This window comes from Taeniopygia guttata, chromosome 11 (genome assembly GCF_048771995.1).
Source record: "Taeniopygia guttata chromosome 11, bTaeGut7.mat, whole genome shotgun sequence".
In the NCBI taxonomy this organism is placed as follows: Eukaryota; Metazoa; Chordata; class Aves; order Passeriformes; family Estrildidae; genus Taeniopygia; species Taeniopygia guttata.
The window spans coordinates 9,284,664-9,310,918 of NC_133036.1; the positions used below are offsets into that span (position 1 = coordinate 9,284,664).

General features: G+C 45.9%; 2 protein-coding genes across 4 annotated transcripts in view; both read left to right on the forward strand.

Annotated features, from left to right (window-relative positions):
• Positions 1 to 7,991, forward strand: part of USP10 (ubiquitin specific peptidase 10) — a 46,595-nt gene extending 38,604 nt beyond the window's left edge. Inside the window, exons 10-14 of the mRNA XM_030282054.4 lie at positions 259 to 439; positions 2,864 to 3,029; positions 3,886 to 4,030; positions 4,969 to 5,034; positions 6,903 to 7,991. Coding sequence (XP_030137914.2) covers positions 259 to 439; positions 2,864 to 3,029; positions 3,886 to 4,030; positions 4,969 to 5,034; positions 6,903 to 7,090 — 746 coding nt within the window. The 3' untranslated portion in view covers positions 7,091 to 7,991. The remainder of the gene's footprint in view (positions 1 to 258; positions 440 to 2,863; positions 3,030 to 3,885; positions 4,031 to 4,968; positions 5,035 to 6,902) is intronic.
• Positions 7,992 to 13,472: 5,481 nt separating this feature from the next.
• The window catches only part of CRISPLD2 (cysteine rich secretory protein LCCL domain containing 2), a 30,149-nt gene continuing 17,366 nt past the window's right edge, over positions 13,473 to 26,255 (forward strand). The window contains exons 1-5 of one of the 3 annotated variants that reach the window (XM_030282305.4): positions 13,473 to 13,611; positions 14,400 to 14,446; positions 18,337 to 18,650; positions 23,903 to 24,021; positions 26,060 to 26,192. In XM_030282305.4, coding sequence (XP_030138165.3) covers positions 18,408 to 18,650; positions 23,903 to 24,021; positions 26,060 to 26,192 — 495 coding nt within the window. In that variant the 5' untranslated portion in view covers positions 13,473 to 13,611; positions 14,400 to 14,446; positions 18,337 to 18,407. Of the gene's footprint in view, positions 13,612 to 14,105; positions 14,447 to 15,681; positions 15,938 to 18,336; positions 18,651 to 23,902; positions 24,022 to 26,059; positions 26,193 to 26,255 lie in introns of those variants that run through there. The other 2 variants (XM_002194240.7, XM_030282306.4) reach the window with 2 other exon arrangements.

Consider the following 26,255-nt stretch of genomic DNA (forward strand, 5'->3'; position numbering starts at 1 on the left):
AAATATATCAAACGTTGCTGTTTACATACAGTCATCAGTGAGCTGCCTTCTGTTAATACGTGGATGTGTCATGCTGGGAGCAAACCTGGAATATGCTTGTTCTCTTTTTTAAGATGCATGAAAACATTTTATCCTCAAAAAATTGTGTTTGGCTTTTTCCATTTGTAGTGGGTTTTTTTGGGTTTTGTTTTTTTTTGCCTTTCAAATCCTTTATCAGCCTGTATTCTTTCGTTGTTTTTTTTCCTTGGTTGCTTGAAGAAGTGTCAGTGTCCAACGGCCCCGAGGCTCAGAGTGTTCCCAAGGAAGAGGAGCAGGAGGAGCAGGGGGAAGGCAGCGAGGACGAGTGGGAGCAGGTGGGACCCCGCAACAAATCCTCGGTCACTCGCCAGGCTGACTTTGTCCAGACTCCAATCACTGATATTTTTGGTGGTCACATAAGGTACAGTAGTTCTTCCTACAAGTTCTTGACTTGCAGTGGCTGAGTCTTTTAAAATGTCTTAAATGAACACACTGTTCTGAGATCCTCATCTTTGAATTGCATGTGGAAAATGAGTTTGGGATATTTATGCTTTGAATACTATCTTAAGGATTCCAGAGCATTTTAGAACTGCCTTATTTTTATGAACTCTGACTAGTCTTATCTCATGTTATAAATAAGGATACTGAGAGAGAATGAGATTCACAGAGCTTAATCTTGACAGTAAAACAATGAACTAAAACATAAAACTGTGAATTTTAGGTTATTCAGACCCTTCATGTTTCCCAGAGTTCAATAGTAAAGAAATGTTAAAAGGCAAAAGAAGTCTGGAAAAATGTAAATTGCTACAAGATGTTACTGGAATGAAAAGAATGTGGCATGTCACTTATGTGCAGGTCTGATACCAGACAAAGGCAGAAAGTAGAATCTGAATATTTTTTGGAAAGGAAGCCTCCTGGCTTGTTTGGAGAGATGTATAATTTAAAATGAAAGCCAAGTAAACACTTGCTAAAAGCATACAGCAGAACAAAAACTGCTAGACTAGAAGAATTATTTTTAAATTGGAGACAGACACTTAATTGCTGGTGTTGGAGTCTCTGTGTTGCCAGATATTGAGTCTAGAAGTGTGAATAATGTGAGCTAGTGCCTTCTGCCTTGGAAATGCTCTGAAATTATTTATTCTGTTGGGTTTTGAGCCAGACAGCTGGTAAATAAAATGATATTTTCCATAGAATTTGGCAGACAGATGTTTGTAGGTATTGATGGAGTCCTGCATCAATGGTTCACATACCCAAGGTGCTGTTAATACCCCAGGTATATTTACCAGAATTTGTCACAATTGTTAAGATCGTATCTATATGATTCCATCAGTTTTTGTATAAAAAATATTGAGATGATGCAGTTTTCTGCACACAAAAAATGATATAGAGCAAAGGTAACACTAGAAAAAGGGAAAACCTTGCATTGAGCAGCAGAACCACAGGATCCAATCCAACATCTGCTGGCACCACAACCACTTTATTTATCCTTCACACCAGGGCACAGCTCACCACAGAAACAGCATCCCCTGGGATGTGGGAAAGCTTCATCCTCAGGGGTGGAGATAGGAAGGACTGAATAGAAAACTGCCAGTAGAATTCCACTAAATGAAAGCTTCAGAAACTGGAAAAATTCAACGAGAAAAGCAGTGAGGAAAAAGTGATTTAAATTGGCATCTTTTGGCTGAGGAAACTTCAGGCTTGGGAGTTTTGAGGCTGTCCTTGAGAGGCTTGAGTCTATTAAATATCTATTTAGGCATAATTACTTAAAAACCCCCAGCCTATAAAGCCTTTCTAAGGAACCTGAGGCTCAAGTGGGAAAGTACAAAGTTTTCCTGGGAATTCTTGCAGTGCTTGAGTAATTTTTCATTGAAAATTATGCCTTGTCCCATGTGCAGCTGAGATTTGTAATTATTCTAATAAGGGACATGGTTACAGAGAAATCATAGCTCAGTGAAGGTTTTGCTATCAAATCAATTTCTGCATCTCTTGTGAGGAGAAAACACCTGAAGAGGTGTTACAATATAATTTCTGGTTTTTAAAACAAAGGTGCTGTTCATGCATTCTCTTCCCTCTAAATGATATATATTTGGCAATATTGAGCTGCACTGGCTTTGTATTGGTGCTTCAGGGCTTGACTGAGTAAAAAAGTCTCTTGATTGTCCTGAGCATTAAAATTAACCTGAATATTAACATTTCCTACCTGACCTGGAAATATTCCAGCATGGCCAAATGGGTCAGAGCTGTGTTAATTATAATTCTGTTTGGATATATAACAACATAATAATTTATATACATGGACAAAGTCTGGATACAGAAAATGATGGGAAGAAAACGAACTGCTAGTCCTCAGTGGAGCACAGTTTATATTTGCTATGGCAAGATTTAAGCAAACACTTTAAAATCACTGTAAAATTTGTCTTAGAGAAGTGACTGAAAAAATGGTGTATTTTTATTGGAGAATCTGGAGTCAGCTGTGATTTTTATAGTGGAACACAGATAGCACTGGCACTTTGCACTTCTGAAGAGCTGTTGGAAAACTAAACTAACAAAACGAGCCAGGAGGTGAATTTTTAAAAAATGCTTATCAAAATTTTCAGGTCTTTTCTTTAAACTTTGCATAAATAAAACAGTTCAGTTACAGTCCCATTCAGAATACTCTTAATAGATATTAAAATCATTTAAATTGGAGCAAATTGTTAAAACTTGATGTTTAATCTTTGTATTTCTATGTGTTTCCTTGAATTAAATATAAATTGAGTTATATAAGTAACTCCTTCTTCCTTGAAGGTTTTGTCTGGTTGAAAATCACTCTTTATTTAATTTTGCTTTCTTTATTTCTCCACAGATCTGTTGTTTACCAGCAGAGTTCCAAGGAATCTGCCACGCTGCAGCTTTTCTTCACCCTGCAGCTGGACATCCAGTCGGACAAGATCCGCACCGTGCAGGATGCCTTGGAAAGCTTGGTGGCAAGAGAGTCTGTGCAGGGCTACACCACAAAAACCAAGCAAGAGGTGTGTTCTGCTCACCCCTCCAGTTGTTTTCCATGTGAAGGAAACATTTGCAAGCTGATTATGATTTGCCACAAAGATCTCGTTTTGCTTGCCATTCATTTTTTTTCTTTTTTTACTGCAAATGGTTTAAGGATTTTGACTGACAGCCCATTGCTGGGTTGGAAGAAATGGTCGTTCAAATTAGGTGCTGCAATATTTCAGGGTTTGGGTGGAAATAAAAGCACACACAGTGTCTTCCAGATCTTTTTTCCAAAAGAAATTTAAATTGAAATAGTTGGGTTTTGTATTAAAATTGTAGTAAAACCACTGAACATACTGTCTGTAGAACCTTGGAAAGAGATGATACTTTTTCCCCATGAGTGTCTATTCAGCACATGGGTTCTTGCAGAATCAAGCCATGTATTAAAAAATAATATGCTCATGCTTATCAATAAAGAGATTTTACTCAATTTAAAAAATGGAGAAAAACCTTAAGCAGTTATTTTGAGAAATATTTACATGCCTTCATTTCTAGGAAGGGAAAACATTTTTGTTCCGCAATTCTGAGCTCAGCTCCTGGTTTCCAGGCAGAAATTTTGTGGATTGCTTGGTTATAATTATATAAAAATCACTATTTAGTAGAGAAAAGTTTGGTCATAACTCAAGTGTTTCTCTTTGAATATACTGAGTTTTCCTTTGAAACAATGTTAGGATTGAAGATCCACTGGGCTTTAAGTCACAAACAAGAGTTTATCATAAATTATTACTGCAATGATTACAAATCTGGAGGGTTTGCTGCTAATGTGTTTAAATTTAAATACTTATATTTAAAACTATATTATTATTAATTTTAATTCTTAAAATTAAATGCTGTCAGGTGGAGATCAGTCGAAGACTCACCTTAGAAAAGCTGCCCCCCGTTCTTGTTCTACACCTCAAACGCTTCGTGTATGAGAAGACTGGTGGATGCCAGAAGCTGATCAAGAACATTGAGTACACTGTTGATCTGGAAATCAGCAAAGGTAAAAGATTTAGGAACAGAATTCCCCTCTCTTCATGGGAAAGAAAATGTTGTATTTCCTACAAGTGTCTGTGTTTTAATTTTCTCCCACACAAGTTTTTGTCCTCATCGTTGTATAAAAATTTGGTCATTTGGGTGAATATTTTGTTGGGTTTTTTTATAATGAAGGATCTTAAAGCCTTTGGCACTTCCTGGGCAGTGGGTTGGCCAAATGAGAACTTCTTGTGGATTTATAGAGTAAGGATACAGGCTGCTGAGGGCAAATATGGGAAGTAATCATCTTGGATCAGTGTCCCTGTCTGTACAAGACTGTTGCCAATATTGGATCAATGTTGAACATCTTTCACAAATTTAATTCAGAGGAGTGTCAAATTATTTAATTTATGAGTGGCAGGTGGAAGGAAACTGGTGTTTTATTGAAAATGCAGCCTGAAGGTAGACAATCCATAGTGCAGAGATTAAACAAGATCCTTTATTTAACAAGTATCCTAGGAGATACTGACTTTAATTAGAGTGAGATTGGAAATTGTCCAGCATCTGGAGCTTGCCAAAACAATGCCTTTTGTGTTGAGCTGACAAATGGACTATTAGCCAGCTAGTAGCTCAAATCGGAATAAATAAAGTCAGTGTATACTCGTATCTAAACTGAGATCTGGACCTTGTCAGGCAGTGCCCTATTGTTTTACTTAATATTTTATTTTGCAGTATTCTTTTAAGAATGTAAGCATGACTTGGAATCTGAAATTGATTAATTGACAGATTCAGAGTGACAGTCGATGCTGTCCTACTGACAGCAGGAATGAAAAGGGAAAAATGGAATTGTCTGATCTTTTACTGTGTCTTTTTTTAAATGTTCTCCTTTTTGATAGTGTTGGTTTCTCTGAAAAATAATCCTCTTGCTATGGAATTCCTAATGTGTGGCTGTTTTTCCTCCTCCAGAGCTACTATCTCCTGGTGTGAAAAGTAAAATTTCAAAAGGCCAAAGAACCTACCGGCTCTTTGCAGGTATTTTATCTGTGTGTTTTCTTATCTGTGTCTCATTTATTGTTTTATTTATCTGCATGTTTTTATTTGTGAATTTTATCTGTCTTGCAAGTGCAGATTCTGCGTATGGAATTTTAGAAACACTGGGTTACATTATGTGTTTTCTTTTAAATTGCCCTGAAGTAGCTGTGGGTGTGAAATTCTTGTGTTTAGTGGGGTTTGTTTAAAATTGGGAGATCTGGTTGTGCTGGAGAAACACTGATTTGGACAGTGGTTGGGAGTGTCAGGACAAGGGGAATGACTTTGCAGTGCCAGAGGGCAGGGTTAGATGGGATATTGGAAGAAATCTTTCCCTGTGAGGGTGGGGAGCTGCCTGCCATCAGGATGGGCTGGGATACAGGGACCTAAATTAACTCCTGGATTTTACAGCCAAATCCCAGGGCCCTGTCCCAGTTTCCTTCACTTTTTCCAGATCTAAAGATGATTTGATCTGTACAAAGCCAAGATGTTTATCCCACCTGAGCCTCTGGATGTCATCCCATCGGGATTGACATAGGCCTTGACTGCAGACAGCTGGAAAATCCCATTTTCCATTTCCCCATGGGCAAACCAGTCCCAGTAACCATCAGAAATTCCACCAGGGGAATATTTGGGATGGAGACATGTCTCCTGGGACACATGGAGACTTTATTCCCTGTGAGGTGGGGAGACCCTGGCACAGGTTCCCAGAGAAGCTAGAAGTGTCCAAAGCCAGGCTGGACAGGGAGTAAGTGGGATATTGGCAGGTGTCCCATGGCAGGGGGTGGGATGGGATGAGCTTCAAGATCCCTTCCAATCCCAGACCATTCCATGATTGTGTCTGTCCCACCTATGGACTTCTCCAATGATAAGGATCCATTTTGAGAAAAGTAATACGGGGGAAAACATTAATTGAGCTAATCTGCGTTTTGTTTGATCACAGCCTCAGAGAGTTCAAGGCAGGCAGGGATATTCCTCTGCTAGGATCAGTGGGGCGAGTGATGAACAGTGATAGGACATCCTCAGCCTTTCATGCTCAACCTAGAACTTCGGAACAAGAGCCTTTCCCTTGCCTGTCCCACGTCAGGGCACGGAACAAACCGAACCTGTTCCATGACCTGCACATCCCAAAGGCAGGGAAACCCCAAACCCCAAATTCTTTTACACTTGTGGGGGGGATCTCTGCCTACCACTTACCCCACGTTGTGCCACCTCTGATTTATTAAAAAAATATGGATATCAATCTAGTACCGATATCCAACTGTGACGGACAAAAACTCTAGCAGTTTAAAGTTAGAAAGTGTGTGTTTATTGTGTGTGGGATTGCTCCCAAATCCACACCGCAGCTTCCAAGCGGTTACAGTATTTTTATCCATACAAGTATTGAATACCCAAAATACAAATCCATATTCATCATTTTGGTACATCCCATTCCCCGCTTCCTATACTAATAATTTCAAAAGCCATTCAGCATATGTGGTTTGTTCATTGAAATGGGTCGGTGTCCCTTTCATGGGGAGGGGTTCCAAAATGAGGAAGTCAATGAAGTCTTCCTCCTTCTGGCCTTTCTACTTTTTCAATGCCAATATGACAAATGAACTCTTGGTAGAACTCCATTCCTTGTCTTCAACTGGTTTCAGAACAGAGGAGGCCCACAATTGTCTTACATTCCTAAAAGCAATTTGTCAGTTTCTATATTCTGCATTATAAACCCAGCTAACTAAACATTGTGCTGACAAGCAATCAATTATTAGTTAACTCCTAACTTCATCAAGGCCTACTCATTTCTTTTAATTAACTCTAGTAAAGCTTCTTACTCTAAAATTCCTTAAAATTTACGTTGCGCCTCCTCGCCCCGCGTGTCCCCGCAGTTGTGTACCACCACGGCAACAGCGCCACGGGCGGGCACTACACCACGGACGTGTTCCAGATCGGCCTGAACGGGTGGCTGCGCATCGACGACCAGGCGGTCAGGGTCATCCACCACTCGCAGGTGGTGAAGGCGGCCCTGGAGCGCACAGCCTACCTCCTGTACTACCGCCAGGTGGACCTGCTGTGACCCACCGCCCCGCAGAGCGCCAACATCACTAACTTTTTCTCCTGTAAATGCTCTTCTGAGTGAATTTTTTTTTTTGTTGGTTTTTTTTTCCTGTTTTTTTTCCCCCTTTTTATTATTTTTTTTCATCCCCTTGCAACTATATGAGATAGAGTGATAAAAGAAGCTGCCGTTTGTGCGCAACGTGGTTTGACTTTTGACTTTGCAGAATGAAGTCGCTCGGTTGGAAGCCTCGTGAATCACAAAAAAAAAACTAAAACAAAATAAAGTTCATCCGAGTTAATGCTGAATCCTAAGATAATAAAAGGGGGATTTGCATTTAATTCCCACTTTCTAATTGCGTAGTAGAAGAAAACCCTGCACCAGCAACAGAACTTGTAGATTTCTGTGAAAATGTTTTATCTTTACTTCAGTAAAAAAAGAAAAAAAATTTAAAAAAAAAAAAAGAAATAAAAAGCTCTCTCTGCTTCCCCAATAGTTTTTTGATAAGTGGTAAAATATGAGCCGATGTGTATGAGATGGAAATGGTCCTTTGTGCTTCAGAACATGTACAAACTGCAGAGTTGCTGGTTCCTGATAGGAAGACACATTTTAATAATTGTGCGATGAGAAACTGCTTAAGTACACATTGCAGATCAAATATTTGGAGTTAAGATGTTAGTCTATATAGATGGGTGATTGTAACTTTATTGCTATTAAGAAATTTCAAACTGCATTTATGCTTCTGTGTACATGAAATTAAGAAAATGGGCAAAATAATTAAGATTGATATTTCTTTAAGTCTGCTTTGTTTAATTTTGCTGTCTGCTCTCCTATAATGTTGAGTTCCTAATTGTACACAGTTTAGTGATACCTAGAAGTATAAAGTTGTCGCCCATCAATAAAAGTCACAAAGTTGGTTTAAGGTGTGTGTGTGTGTGGCTTTTATTTTTCCACAGGTGTAATCCTACTCCTGGAAACTCCAAAGGTTTCTGTGTAGCACTTCTCAAGGTGTAGGGAGCCTTCCCCAAATGAAGTGGAGACTATTTTTCTTTGCTTTTACAACTTTTTGAAACTTCAGAAACTTTTTGAAACTGTTTTATATTCAGGTGGAACTGAACTTGGAGGGGAGAGGGAAAGGGATGTGGTGGTCCCAGGGCTGAGCACTGAGCAGCCAGGAGAGGGGATGGAATTCCTTCTGTGTCCTCCTGGAAACCCCTGCACTGTTGTTTCTGAAGCAGATGATGTTTTGTTTGTCTCTTCTTTAGCCAACTGACATTGCCATGGAGAACTTTTGGTAAAAATATTTCCTTGATCAGCTTCCTGTTGCTTTCTCTAAAAAACTCCTATACATTATTTAATTATTTGGTGATAGTGGTGTTATGTCTTTATTTCATCATGGGATGGTGGAAGCTCCCTGGCTTGTCCTGACTCTCCTGCTGTCTCACAGGAAGGAATTTTCCTGCCCATGGCTCTTTGGGGGGCTCCTGCTCTGCTCAATAAGTTTAATGATGCTCTGGCGTTGTTTTGGATGTCCAAATGTATTGTTATGTTTTTGCTGCTCATGCTTTATTAGGATTTTCTGATTTACAGATGGTGACTGTTCATGATTTTGGTGACATTCCCCCAGTTCCAAAACAATTTTCTGTGCAAAGCTCGCTTGGATTTTGGCTGTTTGCAGGGAAAACCTCAGCTCCTGGAGCTGCAGCTGCTGGAGGATTGGTGCTCCCAGATCATCCCTGTGATGGGAACTGCACTGGTGAGAACCTGAAATCTTGAGGTTGTTCCAAGAAAAAAGAAACCAGATTTTGAACTTACTGTTCTGTGCTGGTTAGTATTCACATCCTGGTTGAAGTGGTTTTCTGTACAGCAGAAATCCTGTTTTTAATTAATCCTGTCCCTGTGTTGGGTATTTATTTAGCTCCATCTCCAGTGCATTGTGAAAAAGTGCATTTCTCATAGTGCAGGTTAACCTGAATAGAGCAGAGAAAAGTGCAGGTGATCAGTAATTAATATATTACTTAATAGAGGTTATATATGTTACCATTTCAAGAAATGGCAATGAGTCATTGCCAGTTTAAAAATCAAGTGTTGAAATTCTCTCAGTATGACTTGAAATTGTCTCAGTATCACTTAAAAGAGAATTTTTGCATTTTTTACTGAGGATATTACAAATGTATTTGTCACTAAAGTCCTTCTGCAGTGTATTAAAAGGGAAATAAAAGTATGTGGCAACAGTGATGTGGACACACAGCCAGTTTGTATTTTCTGTATTAACTCCTCCCATTGTTGCAAAACAAGGTCTTGCAGCTTTTGATCATTTACTGTGGGTGTAATTATGTAAAAAAAAACCAAAAAACCAACACCCTCGATGATATACTAAATTCGGTGGTTGTTTACTGAAGTTGAAACCAGATTTTGAGAAATGTTTGGGGTTTTTTTCTCAATAAGACCTGAAGTTTTCAAAATGAGAAACTGGATGTGCAGGTCCAAAGGGCTGTGGGGAAATCCTTGTGCCGTGAGCCAGATGTGCAGGGGAAGGGCTGGGGGAGGAGGGGTATTAAAGCCACGAGAAGGTGTTTGGGGCTGGGGGAAGGTGTTGTGAGTAGGAAATTGCTGTTTTCACAATTCCTCTGGAGATGATGTCCCTGAGGGCTGGGCTGGGTCCGGGGGTCCAGCTCCGAGGCTGCTGCCAGGATGGATCCTGAGCTGCCAGCAGAGGGTTTCTCTCTAAACGTGTTCCAGATCTGCTGCTTTTCACTAGGAATGAGGAGGGAGCCTTGGACGTGCAGGGGATGTTCCCGACACGGTGGAGATTTGTGCAATGAATGGGGGTTTATTTCAGGCTGTCTTAATGACCCAGAGGATTTTTTGGAAATCATTCCTATTGGTGAGTAACCAGATGTGGTGGCTGCAGAGCTTGTGACAGCACTTCACCTTCTGGTCTGGGGTGAAATCTCCAAAGGTGGGTGCTGGGTTAAGGGTCCTGAGCTGTTCCAGTCTGCAGGTGTCACAAGGGAATATGGGGAGCTGTGGGAACAAGGTAAGGGGTTTTCATGGAATCTCAAACTGATTTTCATTGGAAGGGACTTTAAAAATCTTGTCCCAGCCCCTGCTGTGGGCAGGGACACCTTCCAGCAGGCCAGTGTGCTCCAAGCCCTGTCCAACCTTGCCTTAAACCCCTCCAGGGACGGGGCACAGCACTGCCTGTGCCTCACCACCTTCATAGAGAAGGGATTTTGTACATTCCAGTTCACATTTGACTTGTGCTTAGTGCAGTCAGTGGTGCCCCCTAAATTTTCTGAAATTGCTGCAGCTCGTGTTCTTATTTCATTGTTTTACGTCAACATTTTCCTGGGCACCAGTGAAACAGGACAGATTTATGGGGAGTTGTTTTCCTGCTCATCATCAGCTGCTGAAGCATTTGGGGGAATGTCCTTGAGTAGGAGAAGGTGGAGAAGCTGCAGCTGGACCTGGGTGGTCAGTCCAGGCTATCCCAAAACAGGAGAGCAGCAGGAAAAACAAACGGGCTCACAGTGCCAAGTAATAATTGTGTTTGGGAATAAATCCATCAATGCCTGCCTTTCCCTCCTGTGATTTGGATCCCCACACTGTTAATTCATCCTCTGGAGTAGCCTCTGGATTGCAGCGTGGTCGAGAGAGGGGCATCTCCAGCCTGCTGGGGTGGTGGATGTGGCAGGGCTTGGCTCCCTCGGGTGAAACAGCCCAGGCAGGAGGGGATGGCTCCCCCAAACCCGGACCTGGCTGTGCCTGGTGCCAGCTCAGAGGGCACTGTTCCCCCTGGGCTCTCCCTGCTGCTGGTCGCTGAGAAGCTCCTGTGTGGTGAGCACATTTCTCTCTTAGGATTTTTCATAGAGGTGCACAGAGAGAAATGAAAGAGAAAACAATTTCTATATCTGCTCTTTGTTTTTCTTATGTAGAAAATGTTTGGAGAATTCTTTACCTGGGGTGATTGCTTGGTTGTATTCTGGTGAGGATTGTTTGAGTTGATGGCCAATCCAATCCAATCCAACTCAATCCAATCCAACCCACCTGTATCTGGACTCTAGAGAGAGGGTCACGAGTTGCCAAGGGAGTTAAGATTCAGAAAAAGTAGTATGTAGTTTTAATATCCTCCTTTTATATAGTGTATTAATGTATTTTAGCATAGTTATAATAAAGAAATAATTCAGCCTTCTGAATTAAATCAATCATCATCATTTCTTCCCATTGAGTTTGCCTGCATTTACAATACTCCTGCAGATCCCTGCTGCCTCTGGCTGCTCCTCACCCTGTTCATCCCCGTGTGCTCCAGAGCAGGAGCCCAGCCAGGGGATCCCCTGCAGCTCTGTGCCCCTCACCCTGCCCTGCTTTGGGGCCATTCCTATGAGCTCTGTTTGAGTAGGAAATAAAGGAGCATTAATTCCAGGGGAGATCAAGACTCACTGTCTGCCTGCTCAATTAGGAGGGCATAGGGAAATCTGTGTCTCTTCCCATTCATTGGCTACTCCATTAAAAGCCTCTCTGCTAATATATACTTATATATGCAGCCTGCTTTATGTGGCTTTTACCACATATGAAATGGAGACGTTATAATCAAGGCAGTAATAACGAGGAATGATTAAAAGTAACTTCTGATTGTTTTAGCTTTGGTGGAACATATGACCCCAAGCTGCTGACTCAAGACAAAATGAGGTGGGTAAAAATTCTTGTTCCAGGCTGTGCTCATCCCTGAGCACAACCAGGCCCTGTGTATGTCTTGTACAGTGAAACCATCCTGGTGTACATTAAAAAAATAAATTAAAAAATCAAATCTTTGTAAAGCAGCCAGGTTGATGGAGCAATGAGACAGCCCAAACCATCCTACAGGGATTCATTTCCCATAGGGATATTTGCGGAGATTACAAAATACCAAATTCCTCTGAGGTCTGGAAATTATTTGTACGTTGGTATGTGAGATTTAAAATGAGTTAATTCAGCTTTATGGTAATGGAGTGAGCAGCACCTTCTGAGGGCTGTGAGTCAGGGCCGGGGAGCTGCGTGGTTTCGGGGTGGCAGCCTGTGTGGGGGCACCAGGGTTCACTGTGTTGGGGTGAAATTCACTGTCTTTTGGGAAAATTAGAACTGGGGGGGCTACATCATCTTTCAGCTAATTAAATAAGCCTACAGCAAAGTCATTGATCCAGAGGAAATCAAAAGAGCAAGGGGAAAAAAAAAATTAGAGGATACAGTGATTTTACAGTAAAGTAGTGCAGAACCTCCTGTCAGCCCAGTTGTGGGTGGTCTTTGAGTTGCCTGTGTTGGTGTCAAAGCCTGAGCTTTTTTTGGGAGCAAACTGCCCAAACTGCACTGAACATCTCCTGGCAGGGCAGAAGTGCCAGGTCCAGCTGCTGCACCACGTGTTGTTGGTTCCCATACCCGGTTTGTTTGGAAGCAAATAGAAACTCTTTGTAAATACAGCTGGGAGAGTGTGGGAAGAGCAGCCAGAGGGGCTGGTGTGGCTGCGCCAGGCTGTGGGGCTGGGACTGACTGCTGAGCACTGCCTGCCCTTCTCAGCTTGAAATGGGCTGCAAGATCCAGCCCCAGTGAGGACAATCTGTTCCTTCTTGAAAAATTCTCAGGAAAATGGAGTCAGAGATGGAATCAGCCTCCATGCTGACTTCAGAGAGTTCTTTCTTTGCTCAGAGCAGTGGTGCTCTCCCAGCTGCCAATATTTGCCCCTCTGCTCCTGCTCTGTTGAACGAGTTTGATAAATGTCCCTCTGCTTTCTGAGCGCCGCTGGGTTTAAACAAACCTCTGGGAATATCTTGTAAACTCCCTCCTAGTAAACAGTAAATAAAAGTGGTTGGTGTTTTGCCTGAAGGAAGAAATAAATATTGACTGCTTAGAAGAATGGAAGGACTTTTTTTTTGCCCGAGAACTTTGGGAAGAGGACAAGGCAGTGCTTTGGAAAAACCAGAGCTGCTTTTCTTGGCCGTGCCACCTCCCAGGAGATGGGTGCTCCCCTGGCTCGGAGCTGGGTGTGGCTGTGCCCCTCCCAGGGGACATCCCGGGGGATGCGGTGACCCCGCAGGGACTGCGGGATGCGGATCCCACGGGAATCCCGAGGATGCGGATCCCACGGGAATCCCGAGGATGCGGATCCCGCGGGAATCCCGAGGATGCGGATCCCACGGGAATGCCGAGGATGCGGATCCCGCGGGAATGCCGAGGATGCGGATCCCATGGGAATGCCGAGGATGCGGATCCCACGGAAATCCCGAGGATGCTGATCCCACGGGAATGCCGAGGATGCTGATCCACGGGAATCCCGAGGATGCGGATCCCACGGGAATCCCGAGGATGCTGCTGCCGGAGCGGCGCAGAGGTGCCGTGACACACTCGCGTTGTTACTCGCGACAGCGGTTTGGGTTTTCCCTGTTTGTTTACTTCGAGAAAAAGGAAGGAACTTTTAGCTTGTCTTTTGCTCAATCGTTTCCTTTCACAGTGAGTAAAACCACGGAGCTGGATGCCAAAGCTGGAGCTGTTGGGACATCGGCAGAGAGGTGAGTCCTGCCTGCGTATTTCACCAGCTCTTTGCGTTCCCTGTAGCACCGGAGGAATTCAGTGCTGGGAGAGCTTTGGCAGCAAACTAGAGTGCGATTAATCTGTTCCCAGCAAAAGCCTGGCTCTGGGAGAGAAAAAAAAGAAAAAAAAAAAAAAAAGGGGGGATGCCATGGGGTTTACTGGAGGGGCTGGAGCTGGCTGGGATTTCCCTGGGAGGAGCAGGACTGGCTGAGCCCGCAGCCGTGGGGAGACACACAGCTGGCTGCAGTCCCTTCCAGAGAAAATTCCTTCCTGGAATTCCCCCTCCCTTGTCACCGGAGCCCCTGTGCGGGGAGGATTCCCCGTGCCCCTGGAATTCCCGGCTGCGAGTCCCGGAGCCGACTGCTGGGGACAGCACAGCTTTTATAGCATCAGCGCTGCCCTCCTCCTCCTCCTCCTCCTCCTCCTCCCTCCCTCCTTCGGGAGGATGGTCCTGCTCCTCTGAGCCCCAGTGACCGCCCGGGAGCTGCTGCCATCCCAGCCGACGCCCCTCTCCTCTGGCTTTCCCCCTTTTCCCCTCCCTCTCCTCGTTCTTGCTCCCCGCCCGTTGTCACAGGGATGATCCCGGGTTCTCCCCTCTGCCTGCAGCCATAAATACCACTGGGCAGCTCTGGCAGACTGCAGTCGCTCCGAGTTGCTGAGCTCAGACCTTGCACATCTCGCACCTCCTGAGGCTTATTCCATCCTTTCCCCCCGCATCCTCCTCGTTTAAATATTTCAGATCCATTAATTTATTTTCCACAAGCAGGCTTGGAGGAGCTGCAGTTACCTGGGGACTTGGAAGTACTCAGCAAGGTAAGTGTAAAGTTCAGTCCTGGCTGCTGAAATGTGGTTTTGGGGGTGGTGGGAGTGCAAGAAATGACTCTTGAGAAGGCACAGTTTTAGTAACTTCTTCAAAAAGTTGCCTGGATGGTATAAAATAACACAATACTGTCTGAGCTTCCCTCGTGTGTGCCCCGCAGAATTGAATGCAAGATTAACAAGCATTAATCTGGAATGAATGGGAGGAGTTTGCGAGTACAGGAGTGGATTTCTATGCAAACAGACAATATCCAGGGGATGCTGTTGGAGTCATCAGAGCTGTGGGCACATCTGTGTGCTCCAGGCTGCCTGTGTTTGTGCAGCTCTGCTCTCAGGTCCTGGAGGAAAGGAATTTCAGCATCGCCACGTGTGGTTCTCCATGTGGTTTGAGGTAGAAACTCACCCACTTGGGTTCTGTGGGACTGAAATGGAAGATGCAGAGGTTTTAACCCATGGCCTTGAAGATGCTGAATCTGTGGTGGGTCACTGTTGTCCTGTGTCTAGGAACTTGTCATCCTCCTTGTCTCTGGAAGCCAACACAATTCTGCAAAGCTTGGGGTGTGTGCATCCCAGGGAAAGAGGTGGCCTGGGGTTTAGTGCATCATGGCTTTATCCCTGGATTTCTTTGCACAGGTTAAAGTTGATCCCAGGCTAACCCAGGGTAAAAGCTGATCCCAGGCTAACTCATCCTAGATCCCAGGCTAATTCCCCTCTGCTTTGCTGTTCTAAATGCTCTCCTGACATCCTGAGCTAACTTTGCATTTTCCCTCCTTGTCAGCTGGTGCCATGTGTTACCCCACAGGCCCTGGGATGTTTTAGCTGCAAATGTCACCCATAACCCAGGAGCAGGAGCCCCACTCATGTGCTTCACCAGGGAGGCACTCAAAGCTCAGTGTCCCTAAGGAAAAAGGTGACATGGGGACATGAGTGCAGGATCAGCCTGCATGTGGCCTTAGCAGTGCCTCTGCCAGGCTTCAGATGTGACCAGCTCTCCTGCTTTCCATGCAAAGCAGACACCATCCATTAGCTGGGGAAATAGCTTTCTAAAAATAATCTTTCCCTAAGTCCAGTGCTGCACTTTAACTCCCTCAGACCCCAGAAGAAGGCCTCCTATTTCTCCCCACTTTGGATAGGCTTTCCAGCATATTCAGGAGTCCTTTTCTGCTGACTCAGTCGTTTCTGATAGCTCCCAGATGTTCACCTGGCACCAGTGTCAAGGGCCTGATGTGTTTAAAGGGAGGTTGTGCTCCTCTTGAACCCTCGAAATCAGCAGCAGAGGCTTCCTCAGCTGACTGTCAGCTGAGAATTTTCTGTGAATAATGTCAAACCCCAGCTTGAAGGCAATGTGATTTCAGCCTCCCTGGCTGAGGCACTGCAGGGCACTTGGGACAGGCTGGGCTGGAGCACACATCGAGTGTTTATCTGCACCTGGGCGTGAGGATATTGATGGATGGACATCTGAAATCCGTGGCAGCTTTCTGAAACGTGAGCATCTTTCAGCTGCTTTCAATTCATCTGGCCAGGGAACACCCTGCTCCCTGTCCCTCTCTGGTCCCTTTATCCTTCCTTGGGATGCTCAGCGCTCCTCACCTCAAGCCGAAGCAGAGCAAGGGACTTGAGCACCGCGAGTGAAACAGAAGATTAAACCAAAGTGACCTTATTCTGAAGAGGTGCTGGTATCCTTTTGCCGGCGAGTGGGAGCGAGGGAAGCACATCCCGAGGAATAATGAGCCATCTGTTGGGAGGCTGTGGCTGCCGAGCCCAGCCAGACGCGCTGGCTTCGCTGCGGAGCCGTGAGCGGGGCAGCTCCTCCGGCTCTCGGATGCTGCAGCTGATTTTTTCAATCTGCCCTTTCTGAAAGTTCAGTGTTTGCCTTAGCTGGGCGGTGGATTTGGGCTCCTGTTTAGCCAAGGGCAGCCGGCCAAACGAGGGGTGCAGCGGCTCTGTTCCTGCGGGAGAGCCGCCGCGGCTAAATGGCCACATTGTCAGTGGCCGTGGCCCTGAGGCTATTTTTAAACTCTCGGGGAAGTGCCTCAAAGTAGGAATTGTGCCCTGAATTTGGGTCAGACAGTCTACAAAAGCAACTGCTGCTTCTCCCCTAACCCTCTGGAGCCGGGTTAGAAAGTCGGGCTCCTGCCTTGGGGGGAGCAGATGCCGCAGGCAGGGCTGGGAGGAGGATGAGGGTGAAGGAGGGTTTGTCACCGTGCCACCGAAGGTCCAGGTGTGCCTACAGCTGGCGACAAGGTGGGTGTGTTCTCCTCGCTCCGCGGAGCGGGAAATGATGAGGAGCTGTTACCTAAAGTGAGCAAATCGCATCCTGCAAAGGCTTTAATGCGCTGCCTGGAGAGAGGCTGAGGGCAGCTGCTTTCCATCTGCCTGAACCTTCAGGCCAAGAAAGAAGCCTCAAGCGGGGACTTTGTGTCTTTTGTGCAGTCAGCCAACAAGTTTTCGGGGATTCTCAGAGTTTTTCTGCCTGTGCAAAGCACCTCGTGCTTGCCGCGGTTCTCCTCGGATGCTGCTGCAGTGGGTTGGGGGAGCAGAGGTTTGGGGTTTTGTGCTCAAGTGTAGCTTTTGCAGCTGGGAGTTAGATGGTTCTTCCCTGCTCTGGCTGGCTTCCAACTCCTCTGCTCTCAGTGTCCAAATCCCGTGTCATTGGATGAGATTTCTCCAATAATTCCGGCGAATCTGGGGTTTGTTTCCTGCCGCTGCAGAGGAATGCTTGCAGCGTGGCTTTCAACAGCGCTGTCAAAAACAGATCCTCACCTCGTGTTGGAGACAGGGATGGGGAAACTCTGTCCCCAAAATGAGCCCTAAGGAGGGAGATCCTTTGCTTGCTGTGTCTGTACAGATGCCTCTTGTCCCGGCTGGATTGATCCCGCTCCAGGGCTCTGGGATCCAGCAGTGAGCGCTGCACAGCCTCCCGTGAATAGCTGCTCCACATAAAACCAGCCCAGCCCAAGGATGGCGAGGTGGATAAAGTGGAGCACGAGGGCTGGAGGTGCTCGGCAATGACAGATGGAGAGGGAGCACCAGGGAGAGAGGGGTTAAACGGAGCTGCTCAAAGCCCAGAGCCCACTGTCTCGGTGCTGAGGGCATCCCAGGCCTGGGAACACCGAATCTGGCCGGGGGAGGGCGGCTGCTCCTGCTGCTCCATCCCTCACATCCAGCGGGGACCGCGGCCGCTCGGCCCCGCCACGACATTTCCCAAAAACTGCGGCTCTTTATTATTCTTTCAGTGAAAATTTTTTTACTAATATCCAACCTGTACCTTCCCTGACGTAGCTGAGGCTGTGTCTTCTTGTTCTGCCAGTGCTGTCCGGTGGAAGAGATCGACCCCACCTGTCTAAACCTCCCTTCAGGGAATGTGGAGAGCAATAAGGTCACCTCTGAGCCTCCTCTTCTTCAGACTAAACAACCCCAGCTCCTTCAAACATTCCTCACAGGGCTTGTGCTCCAAGCCCCTCACCACCTTGTTGCCTCCTCTGGATGCACTCAAGCATCTCAACATCCTTCTTAAACTGAGGGGCCCAGAACTGGGGGGATAGCTCAAAGTGTCTCCCTGTGCAGGGATGGAGCTGGGGTTACTCAGAGCTGCTGGGCATTGCAGGGTGGTAGCTCCACCAGGGATGCAGAAGGTATCCTCCTGCATGCCTGGGAAGGGTTCACTCCCAAATCAGCATCAGTGGAATGCCCAGGTGTAATAAACTGAGCCTCCACCTCCCGTGGTGCTGTTTGGGTCACCCTGCCTTTGGGGTGAGCAGTAACTTTAAGCACCACTCTTTTCCAAGCTCAAATCTGGGCTGTGTGACCTCTTTGCTGGGGGACAAACGCACTGAGAGCTCCTGTGGCACTGCTCTGACTGCCTTTTTCTCCCCAAATTCCAGCCCTGCACTGAGCCACGGGAGTCTCTGCACGGAAACCCACCATCACCCTCATCTCTGCTTCTGCTGGCAGCATGAATCCTGCCCTGCCTTGGATCGTTCCTCTTGGATGTGTGCTGCTGCTGACAAAGACAGCTGAGTGCTTCATCTTGCCCAACTCGAGTCACCTGGAGAGCATCCTGAGTAAATACCAGGATGGGGAAGCTCACTCCAGGTCCAAGAGGGCCATTCTATTCTCAGACAGACAGGAGATACTGATGCTCCACAACAAATTGAGAGGTCAGGTGTATCCAGTGGCCTCTAACATGGAATACATGGTGAGTCTAGAGCCTGATACATCACTTTATTACTACTTTTATTTTTTTTTCCCTAACTGTATTTAAATTTTCCTTGTGGTGTGAGAGGTGTGGTGAATTTCCTCCGAAGTAAGTTTCCCTGAAGAGGTTTTCTGAAGCCTTTCATTCCAGAATGAAGGATGCTTTAGATCAGTGGCCTGTTTTGGTTGGAAAGGGCTGCTGATGGGTCATCCAGTCCATCCTCTGCATAGTGTCAGAACTGGTTCCATTATTCATAAAGGAGCATCTGGCCCAGCCCTGGATGCATCCCCGGTGATGGCAATTCCCCAGCCTGCTTCAGCAGGTTCTTCCATTACCTTCAAGCCATAAAAATGACATTTTTTCCCCCAGCATTTAACCCCTGCTCTCCCTGTGAAAGCTTTTAGGCTCAGGGAATCTTCTGGTGGTTTTTGGGTGCTGGAGGTGGCACCTGCCCTGAGTCACACACGGATCACCTGAGCTCAGCAAGGTGAGCCAAACCTCCACGATGCTCCTGGGAATCTGTGCAGGACCACAGGGAAACAGGGCCTGAGGAACGTGGCTCCATCTGCAAAACACTGGAAATAGCTGGAAAGGCTTTGGGAGTTCCTGGGTGGTTGGGTCAGTGTTGTTGGTCAGGAAACCAAAATAAAAGTTTGATCAATGTATCCTCCCACTTCAGAGGGAGAATTTAAAACTTGAAGGAGTATGAAATATGCCTTTGCCACCAACAATTCACATTAATTTTTTCTTTTACCTGATACCAGAGACTCTATTTTGAGTTATTTTTGCCATGCCATCAAAATATTACAGGGCCACAAAATGATGTAGGCAAATAATTGCTTTTTGTGTGCCTTTTCCCAGTGTGCAAATACAGTTCTGATCAAAACTAGTCTGACTTCAGCCGTGTGCTCCTGCTGACGGATCAAATGACGGATGACTTGTTAAGTCCATGTTTAAAAGGGTAAAAGAAGAGTACATTTCAATGTAATATAAAATTGTTTGCCAGCTGTGCTGAAGCGAGGGCTGCGAATGGAAAATCCTGCCTTTTGTGAGTGCAGGGAGAAAGGAAAGGGAAGGGAGGGCAGGGGATGGTGAGGAAGGACAGTTGTCCCTTAGTCCATCCACTCCAGGTGGGTTTTGGTCCTGCTTTTGCCAGAAATCCCGTGCCTTTCTAAGAAGCGGGGATTGCATCCCTTTCTCAGCCTCTCTGGTGCTGTCCTGCAGGGAAGCACTGCCAGAAGAGGGGACTCGATGGCTTTGCAGAGGGTAAACACAAAGCATGAGCAAGCCCCAGGTGTTTGGGTTGGCCGTGGGGCCAGCAGAGCCGCCGCTGCCGAGTGCCCGCGGCCCGGCCGCTGTTTGCGCTCGCGGCGCGGTCGCACTTCTGTGTTTGCCTTTGCTCTGGGAGCTTTTCTAGTGGTTTTTATGGCTGATGGAGGGCAAATGAAAGGGCCTTATGTGCTCTGGAGAAAGGAGCTGGGTATGAGATGGTGCTGCTTGGAAGGGCTATAATCAGCCTTTCATGTGCTGGTGTTTACCCAGTATGACTTGGAAATGCCATCTATATGCTGAACGGGAATTTCTCTTTAATCCTTTGTCCTGCAGAGGACATTTCTCATTTGGACTCGTTTAAGAGGATGGTCTGTCTTTAGAACCATGGATAAACTTTCCTCTTTCACTTTGGTGCCGGAGTGGAGCACCACTGGAGATGTGCTGGGATAATTTGTGGATGAGTGGGTAGAGCTTGCTCTTGCCCATCAACCTCCAAACACTCCCTTGTGAAAATGCTTTCTCCCAGCTCCATATCTGATGTATTTAAGTGGTCTAACAGGGAAATGGCACCTAATATATTCCAGGAAAGGGACATATTTAACTGCTACTGGATGAGCTTCAGTTGCTGGACACTGTTAATAAGAAAGCAAGAACACAGTGATTCCTATGACTTATCTGGAGATCAAAAGAATTCTTATATACATACAGGATAAAGGCAAAGCAGACTGAAAAATGAAGAAAGAAACAGTTTAGCTGCTGGATCTGTGTAATTAATTGAAAGCTGGCACAGGTATTCAATGCTAATGGAAAATGAGTGAGCAGGGCACAACTTCCTGACAAAGCTGGGCCAGTTCAAAATTACCTTAACTCCTCCACCAGCTCCATGATTGACACTTCCAGAGTGCATTTAGACTGGTTAACAGAGGTGGACGGGTGCCAAGGCCAAAACAAACTCCTTGTTAACAGTTCCAGAGTAAAAAGGACATAATGGACCCAGAGGGAAAAGGACATAATAGATCCTAAGGCATGGTGACCTTTAAGATGGCTTAGTCAGATGCTTTCAGCAGTGATGAAAGGCAGAAATCTTTCCTCTTGCGGTGGCCTCCGAGACAGCTGGATAAAGCAAAATTGTTCTCAGTGCAGATTGCTGGAAGGAAAATAGTTTGTTTTCATGTATAAGGTATGCATCCTTCCTCTCAACTGTAGGGTGGTGGCTTTCCCTGTCAGGATGGGATAGTGTTTCTGTGGGGGTTAGCAAAAAGCATCTCCAGACCTCTGCCAGGACATGTCAGTCCTGGAGTTTGATGCCACTTTTAGAAGGAAGCTGCCAGTACTGCAGAAAGTCTGAGCTGGGGAGGAAAATGAGTGAGTAACCTGATCACTGCAATTCAGGTGTCTGGCTTTGGGCTCGCAGGCTCCTTAGCCAGAGGGAGCAGACTCCTTGTGGGATGCATTATTAAATCTGGACCTACAAGTTGTGGTTTGGTGTCTGTATACCATGCATATATTTTACATATACACTGTCTATTCCACTTAGAAATTTGCAGGAGTAAAAAAAAGAGAGTCCATGTGCTGACCCACTTGGAATCACACACACCCAAAAAAATTTCAACCTCTGCTTCTGAAGGAAGCTGAGCACAGGCTTGTTGTCCTTCTGGCTTCAGTCATCTTCCTAGATACTGCTTTGAATATTGGCATAAAGAATTCTTGCAAGTATAGCTGGGAAAATCTGAAATCCCTTTTTTTCCCGTGATGTTTATTGCTGTGAAACAATTCCGCTTTTCGCATCTGAGAAGCAAGAGGCAAATACCTGCTCTAATTTCGATGGGATGGCTTTGCAATCTGATGCCTGCAGAAAGGAGCTTCTCTCCTTATGCAGCAGAAAGCCGTGCAGAGATGGAGCTGCTTCCTAATTACCTGTTAAGTGTCTTTTGTCCGAGTTCATTTATTTTATCCCTAGGCATCAAAGGGAGATACAATGTGTACGCTGGCATTAATTCCCATTTAATTACTCAGGACGTCTCTGCATTAAATGAGGAGATTTGGAACATCTCCACCTCCGGGGCTGCAGGGAATAAAGCTGGGTAGGAAGCCTGAGGAGCTCGGAGTGCAGAACATCTTGGGAGAGTTTCTGTGGCTTTTGTGCTGGATGGGAGGGCAGCTGTGGCCAGTGGCTGCTGAGCCCACAGAGTGGGAAACCACAAAAAGCTGTGTCTGGGCACTGCTGCAAGAGGCTGCCTGAGCAGAGGTTGGAGACGTGTGGTGGGTCTGCTCCTGTCACTTCCAAGGAGCTGGAGGGCTGGGAAGGAAAATGGTTTTGCTCCCTGTGTCAGAGCTGTGTTCACACGGGGTTTTGCAGACTGGATTTGCTTGGTCACTGCTCAGTCCAAAGCCGAGCTGGTGAGTTTGGGCAGCTCTGGGATGCTGCTGGAATCTGGGATGTCGAGAGTGCTTCATGATAAGCTGTTCTGGGAGGCCTGGGCTGTGAGCTCAGTGAGATGAGGTCATGTTTGCCTCACTGAGACAGTGGAGACAAACCAAGTTCCAGGAGATGCTGCATTTTCCTCTTGTGTTACCCAGGGATGCACAGTCCTTCCCCATCCCAGCTACAGCTGCCCCAGGCTGTGTGCAGATATACTCAGAATGATCACTGGTGGTTTGTAAATGTGTTTGAGAGCCTGGATGCCCTGCAGCCCTCCAGGCTCTGACAGGTCCTTTGAAATGCCTGAGATCAGAAGTTGCCTTTCTTCTGGAGGAGACAGGACTTGGAAAGAGCAGCTGGTTGTGATGGTAAATGTCCAAAGAGGACAGTCTCGTGCTGGCGTGTGGATGGGCTGGATACACATTACAAGACCTCTCTTCTCTTTGGTTTTATTTGTAGGAATGCGCGGTAATATTTTAATCCCAACGAATTATCCTCTGAGGGCTGTTCTGAATAGAGCAGCTGTCAGTAATTACACAATGAATTCAGGGCACTGGCTGCTGGGCCCAGCGAGTCTGGCCTTTAGAACAAATACTCTCCTGGGCAGCAGAGCCAGCAGAGCTGCTTTCCTGTTTGCCTTTGTGTCATGTTGGAGCTCTCCTTTGGCTCACAACTGCGTGATATTCGATGAGGAGTGATCTCACCCCAGCATCCTGCCCTCAGTGGGAGCAGAAATGGGATTTGTCACTTCTAACGTGATGCTTGCTTCAGTGAGAGTGGAAAAAGCTTAAAAAACCCTGGGACATTGCCACCTCTGATGTATTTGACTGGACCCACTGGTGGATTCTCATTTATTCCGTAAGGAGAAGGGGAGCTGAGACTGAGAGCCTCAGACTCCTTGATTAAGAGGTTGGATCAAGAGTTCAAGATCAACTTCTGGAGCTCCCCTTGGTGGGAAATCCTGGAGATACCCCAAGAGTAAGGACAATGGATGAAAAATCATCCTGAAATACATCAAGGCACTGAGATATGTCAGAACTCTTGCAGGACTCAGAAATGTGTGTCATGTTGGAGATCATGGGATCTCAGAAATGTGTGTCATATTGGAGATCATGGGATCTCAGAAATGTGTGTCATGTTGGAGATCATGGGATCTCCAGCCTCGAATTTTAATTTTTAATTTTTTAGAACATATTAGAAAAACAACTGCCAAGAATATCGTGTGGTTTAGGGTGGATGGTCTGGATGTGCTCCTGAGGTCTTCCCACGTGGGTTTGTGTGTTTTCTGATGAAGTGAGTGAAGCATTTCCTCAGAAGCATGGCATCAGCTGGGGAAAATCATAGACACTTTAGTGCCCTGGACTTTCATGGCAGGGGAACATGTTGAGAAATGTGATTTTAGCAGAGAAACGTGGTGGCTTCACCAGAACATGCCAGAAATAGCGGGGATGATCTGTTCCTTAGTCTTTCTCCATGAACTGCTGTTGGTTTAATCTCCTGATTTAGTGAGTTTGAGATGGAAAGCTGACCTGTTCTTTTCTCTCCCCGCACGCTGAAGACCTGGGATGAGGAGCTGGAGCGGTCAGCACACGCCTGGGCTCAGCAGTGCATCTGGGACCACGGGCCCAGTGACCTCATCAGGTCGATTGGGCAGAACCTGGCAGTTCACTGGGGCAGGTAAGGCTTGGGGTGCTGCAGGATCATTGCAAAGGGTGATTTATGAGTCCTTCTTTAGAAGATTTGCTCTGATGCTTGGTGGAGCGCTGGGGAGATGGGAGAAAAGCTGGGCGTCATTAATTGTGATGGCTTCAGTGGGATGGTCATCGTGGTAAGGCCGGCAGCCACCTTCCACTGAGACTTCCCAGGAAACCAGCACTGATTTGGGCTCCTCCATCCATCTGGATCTCAGGGTAGCACCTCTGGAGTGACTTTAAGTCTCCTTGAGGAGAACAGGTACAGAGGTCTGAACCCTCCTAAATGTGCTCCTTCAGGGCAGGTTCTGGCATCACACAGATGAAGGCTGAAGTTTCTCAGGAGCAATGTCTGGATTCAGCTCAGAATTTGTGTCTGGGTTCAGTTCAGAATTTAATTATCTCTCGCTGTGTTTTCCATAAATATTTATCTGGCTCCTGATTTTTCTTTACTGAAAACAATTTTAGGGTTTTTTTTTCAATTCCTTGGACAAGCTGTTAAACTAGAGTCATTAACCCAGTTAGGAAAGCTGACATGAAGGCTTCCAAAGGGATTTTCCTTTCCATCTCAAGATGAAATTTGTTTATTGTTAAGCCCCTGTTTTTAAGCTTGTTATAGGTTAAACCTGCTTTGCACAGCAAACATTTTGTACTTGCTCAGAAGCCCTGAGCTTTTTCCCCACATTTCCTGGGTGGAAGTCCAGTTATCTTTGTTGTAAATCAGGTAGAACTTAGTGGAAAGCAAAGGAAATTTGCTGGTGTGAAATTAGCCAGATGTAAAAATTGGGTCCATTTTAATGTTTGGAAGGTAGAGTGGTTAATTAATTGGAAACAAAAATCAAAAGATAATGCTGTTCTTGGCTGTCCTACAAGTGCTCAGGATGGCCATGGGTTCCTGATGGAGGAAGATCCAATCTTGGTCCCTGAGAGGAAAGAAAAATCAGATTTATCTCAGCTTTTTCAGGAACGGGCCATAACTTGATTGCCTCCATTTCCTCTCCTGTAAAATAGGATTCGGAAAGTATTTGCTTCATGACATCATGAGATGGATGTTTTTAAAATACTTCTAATGAGTGATTGTTAATGAAAAGTTGGCTGAAAGGATAAGCTCCAGTTGGTAATGATATCATTTGGATTTCTGGCAGCTTGCTTCGTGTGAGCTGTTGAAAGCAATCAAAAAGCAGTGGGTTTGGTACAGTTTGCAGATCATTCTGTTTGCTCACTGTGACTAAAGTGTGTGTGAGTTTCTAACAGGTAGTTTTGACACCGTTTGTGCCCCCCAGACAGGACAAGCAGCATCAGCACTGCCTCAGACCGTGGTATCTGAGGCAGAGGTTACACACAGGGTACAGGGGAAAATTGCTGCCAAAAAAAAAGTAGGATAGGAGTGCAGTGCACCAACTACTCCACACCAGCTCCTGGTGGGATGTGAGTGAGGAAAAACCCACTCACTTTCAGACGTCTTACAGTTTGGTTGAGAGTTAACTTCCAGATTTAGCAAATTGCCCCGTGGTAAAATAGGTACATGATGGCTTTTGGTTTAAGATGTTTGGCAAAGCCTAACTTCTGTTTACTTTCAAAACACAACTTTCTGCCAAACTAGAAGTTATTTTGTAGTTGAGTTGAAAAGTGAGAGGGCGTTTAAGGTCGGCAGCACTTGAGGATCTTGTCAAAACTATAAATAATAGAGTCAGGTCAGGCTGTGAATCTGAGGGAAAAAATCATAGAAGCACACAACGGTTTGGGTTGGAAGGGACCTCAAAGATCTTTCCAGTTTCAACTACCCTGCCATGGGCAGGGACACCTTCCACTGTCCCAGGCTGCTCCAAGCCCTGTCCAGCCTGGCCTTGGACATTCCAGGGATCCAGGGGCAGCCACAGATGCTCTGGAACCTGTGCCAGGGCCTGCCCACCCTCACAGGGAACAATTCTTTACCAAAATCCCATCTAACCCTTCATCTTTAAAAAAAAAATTGAAAACTTCTACCAGAACATCCTGATTCCAGCTGCCTTTTCCCCGCTCAGGTATCGATCTCCAGCGTTCCACGTGCAGTCCTGGTATGATGAAGTGAAAGATTACACGTTCCCATACCCCCACGAGTGCAACCCGTGGTGCCCAGAGAGGTGTACAGGTGCCATGTGCACACATTACACCCAGGTAAAGGACTCCAAGGGGTCTGTACCCGCACTCCCCACATCTCCCCATGTCTGGATCGGGGTA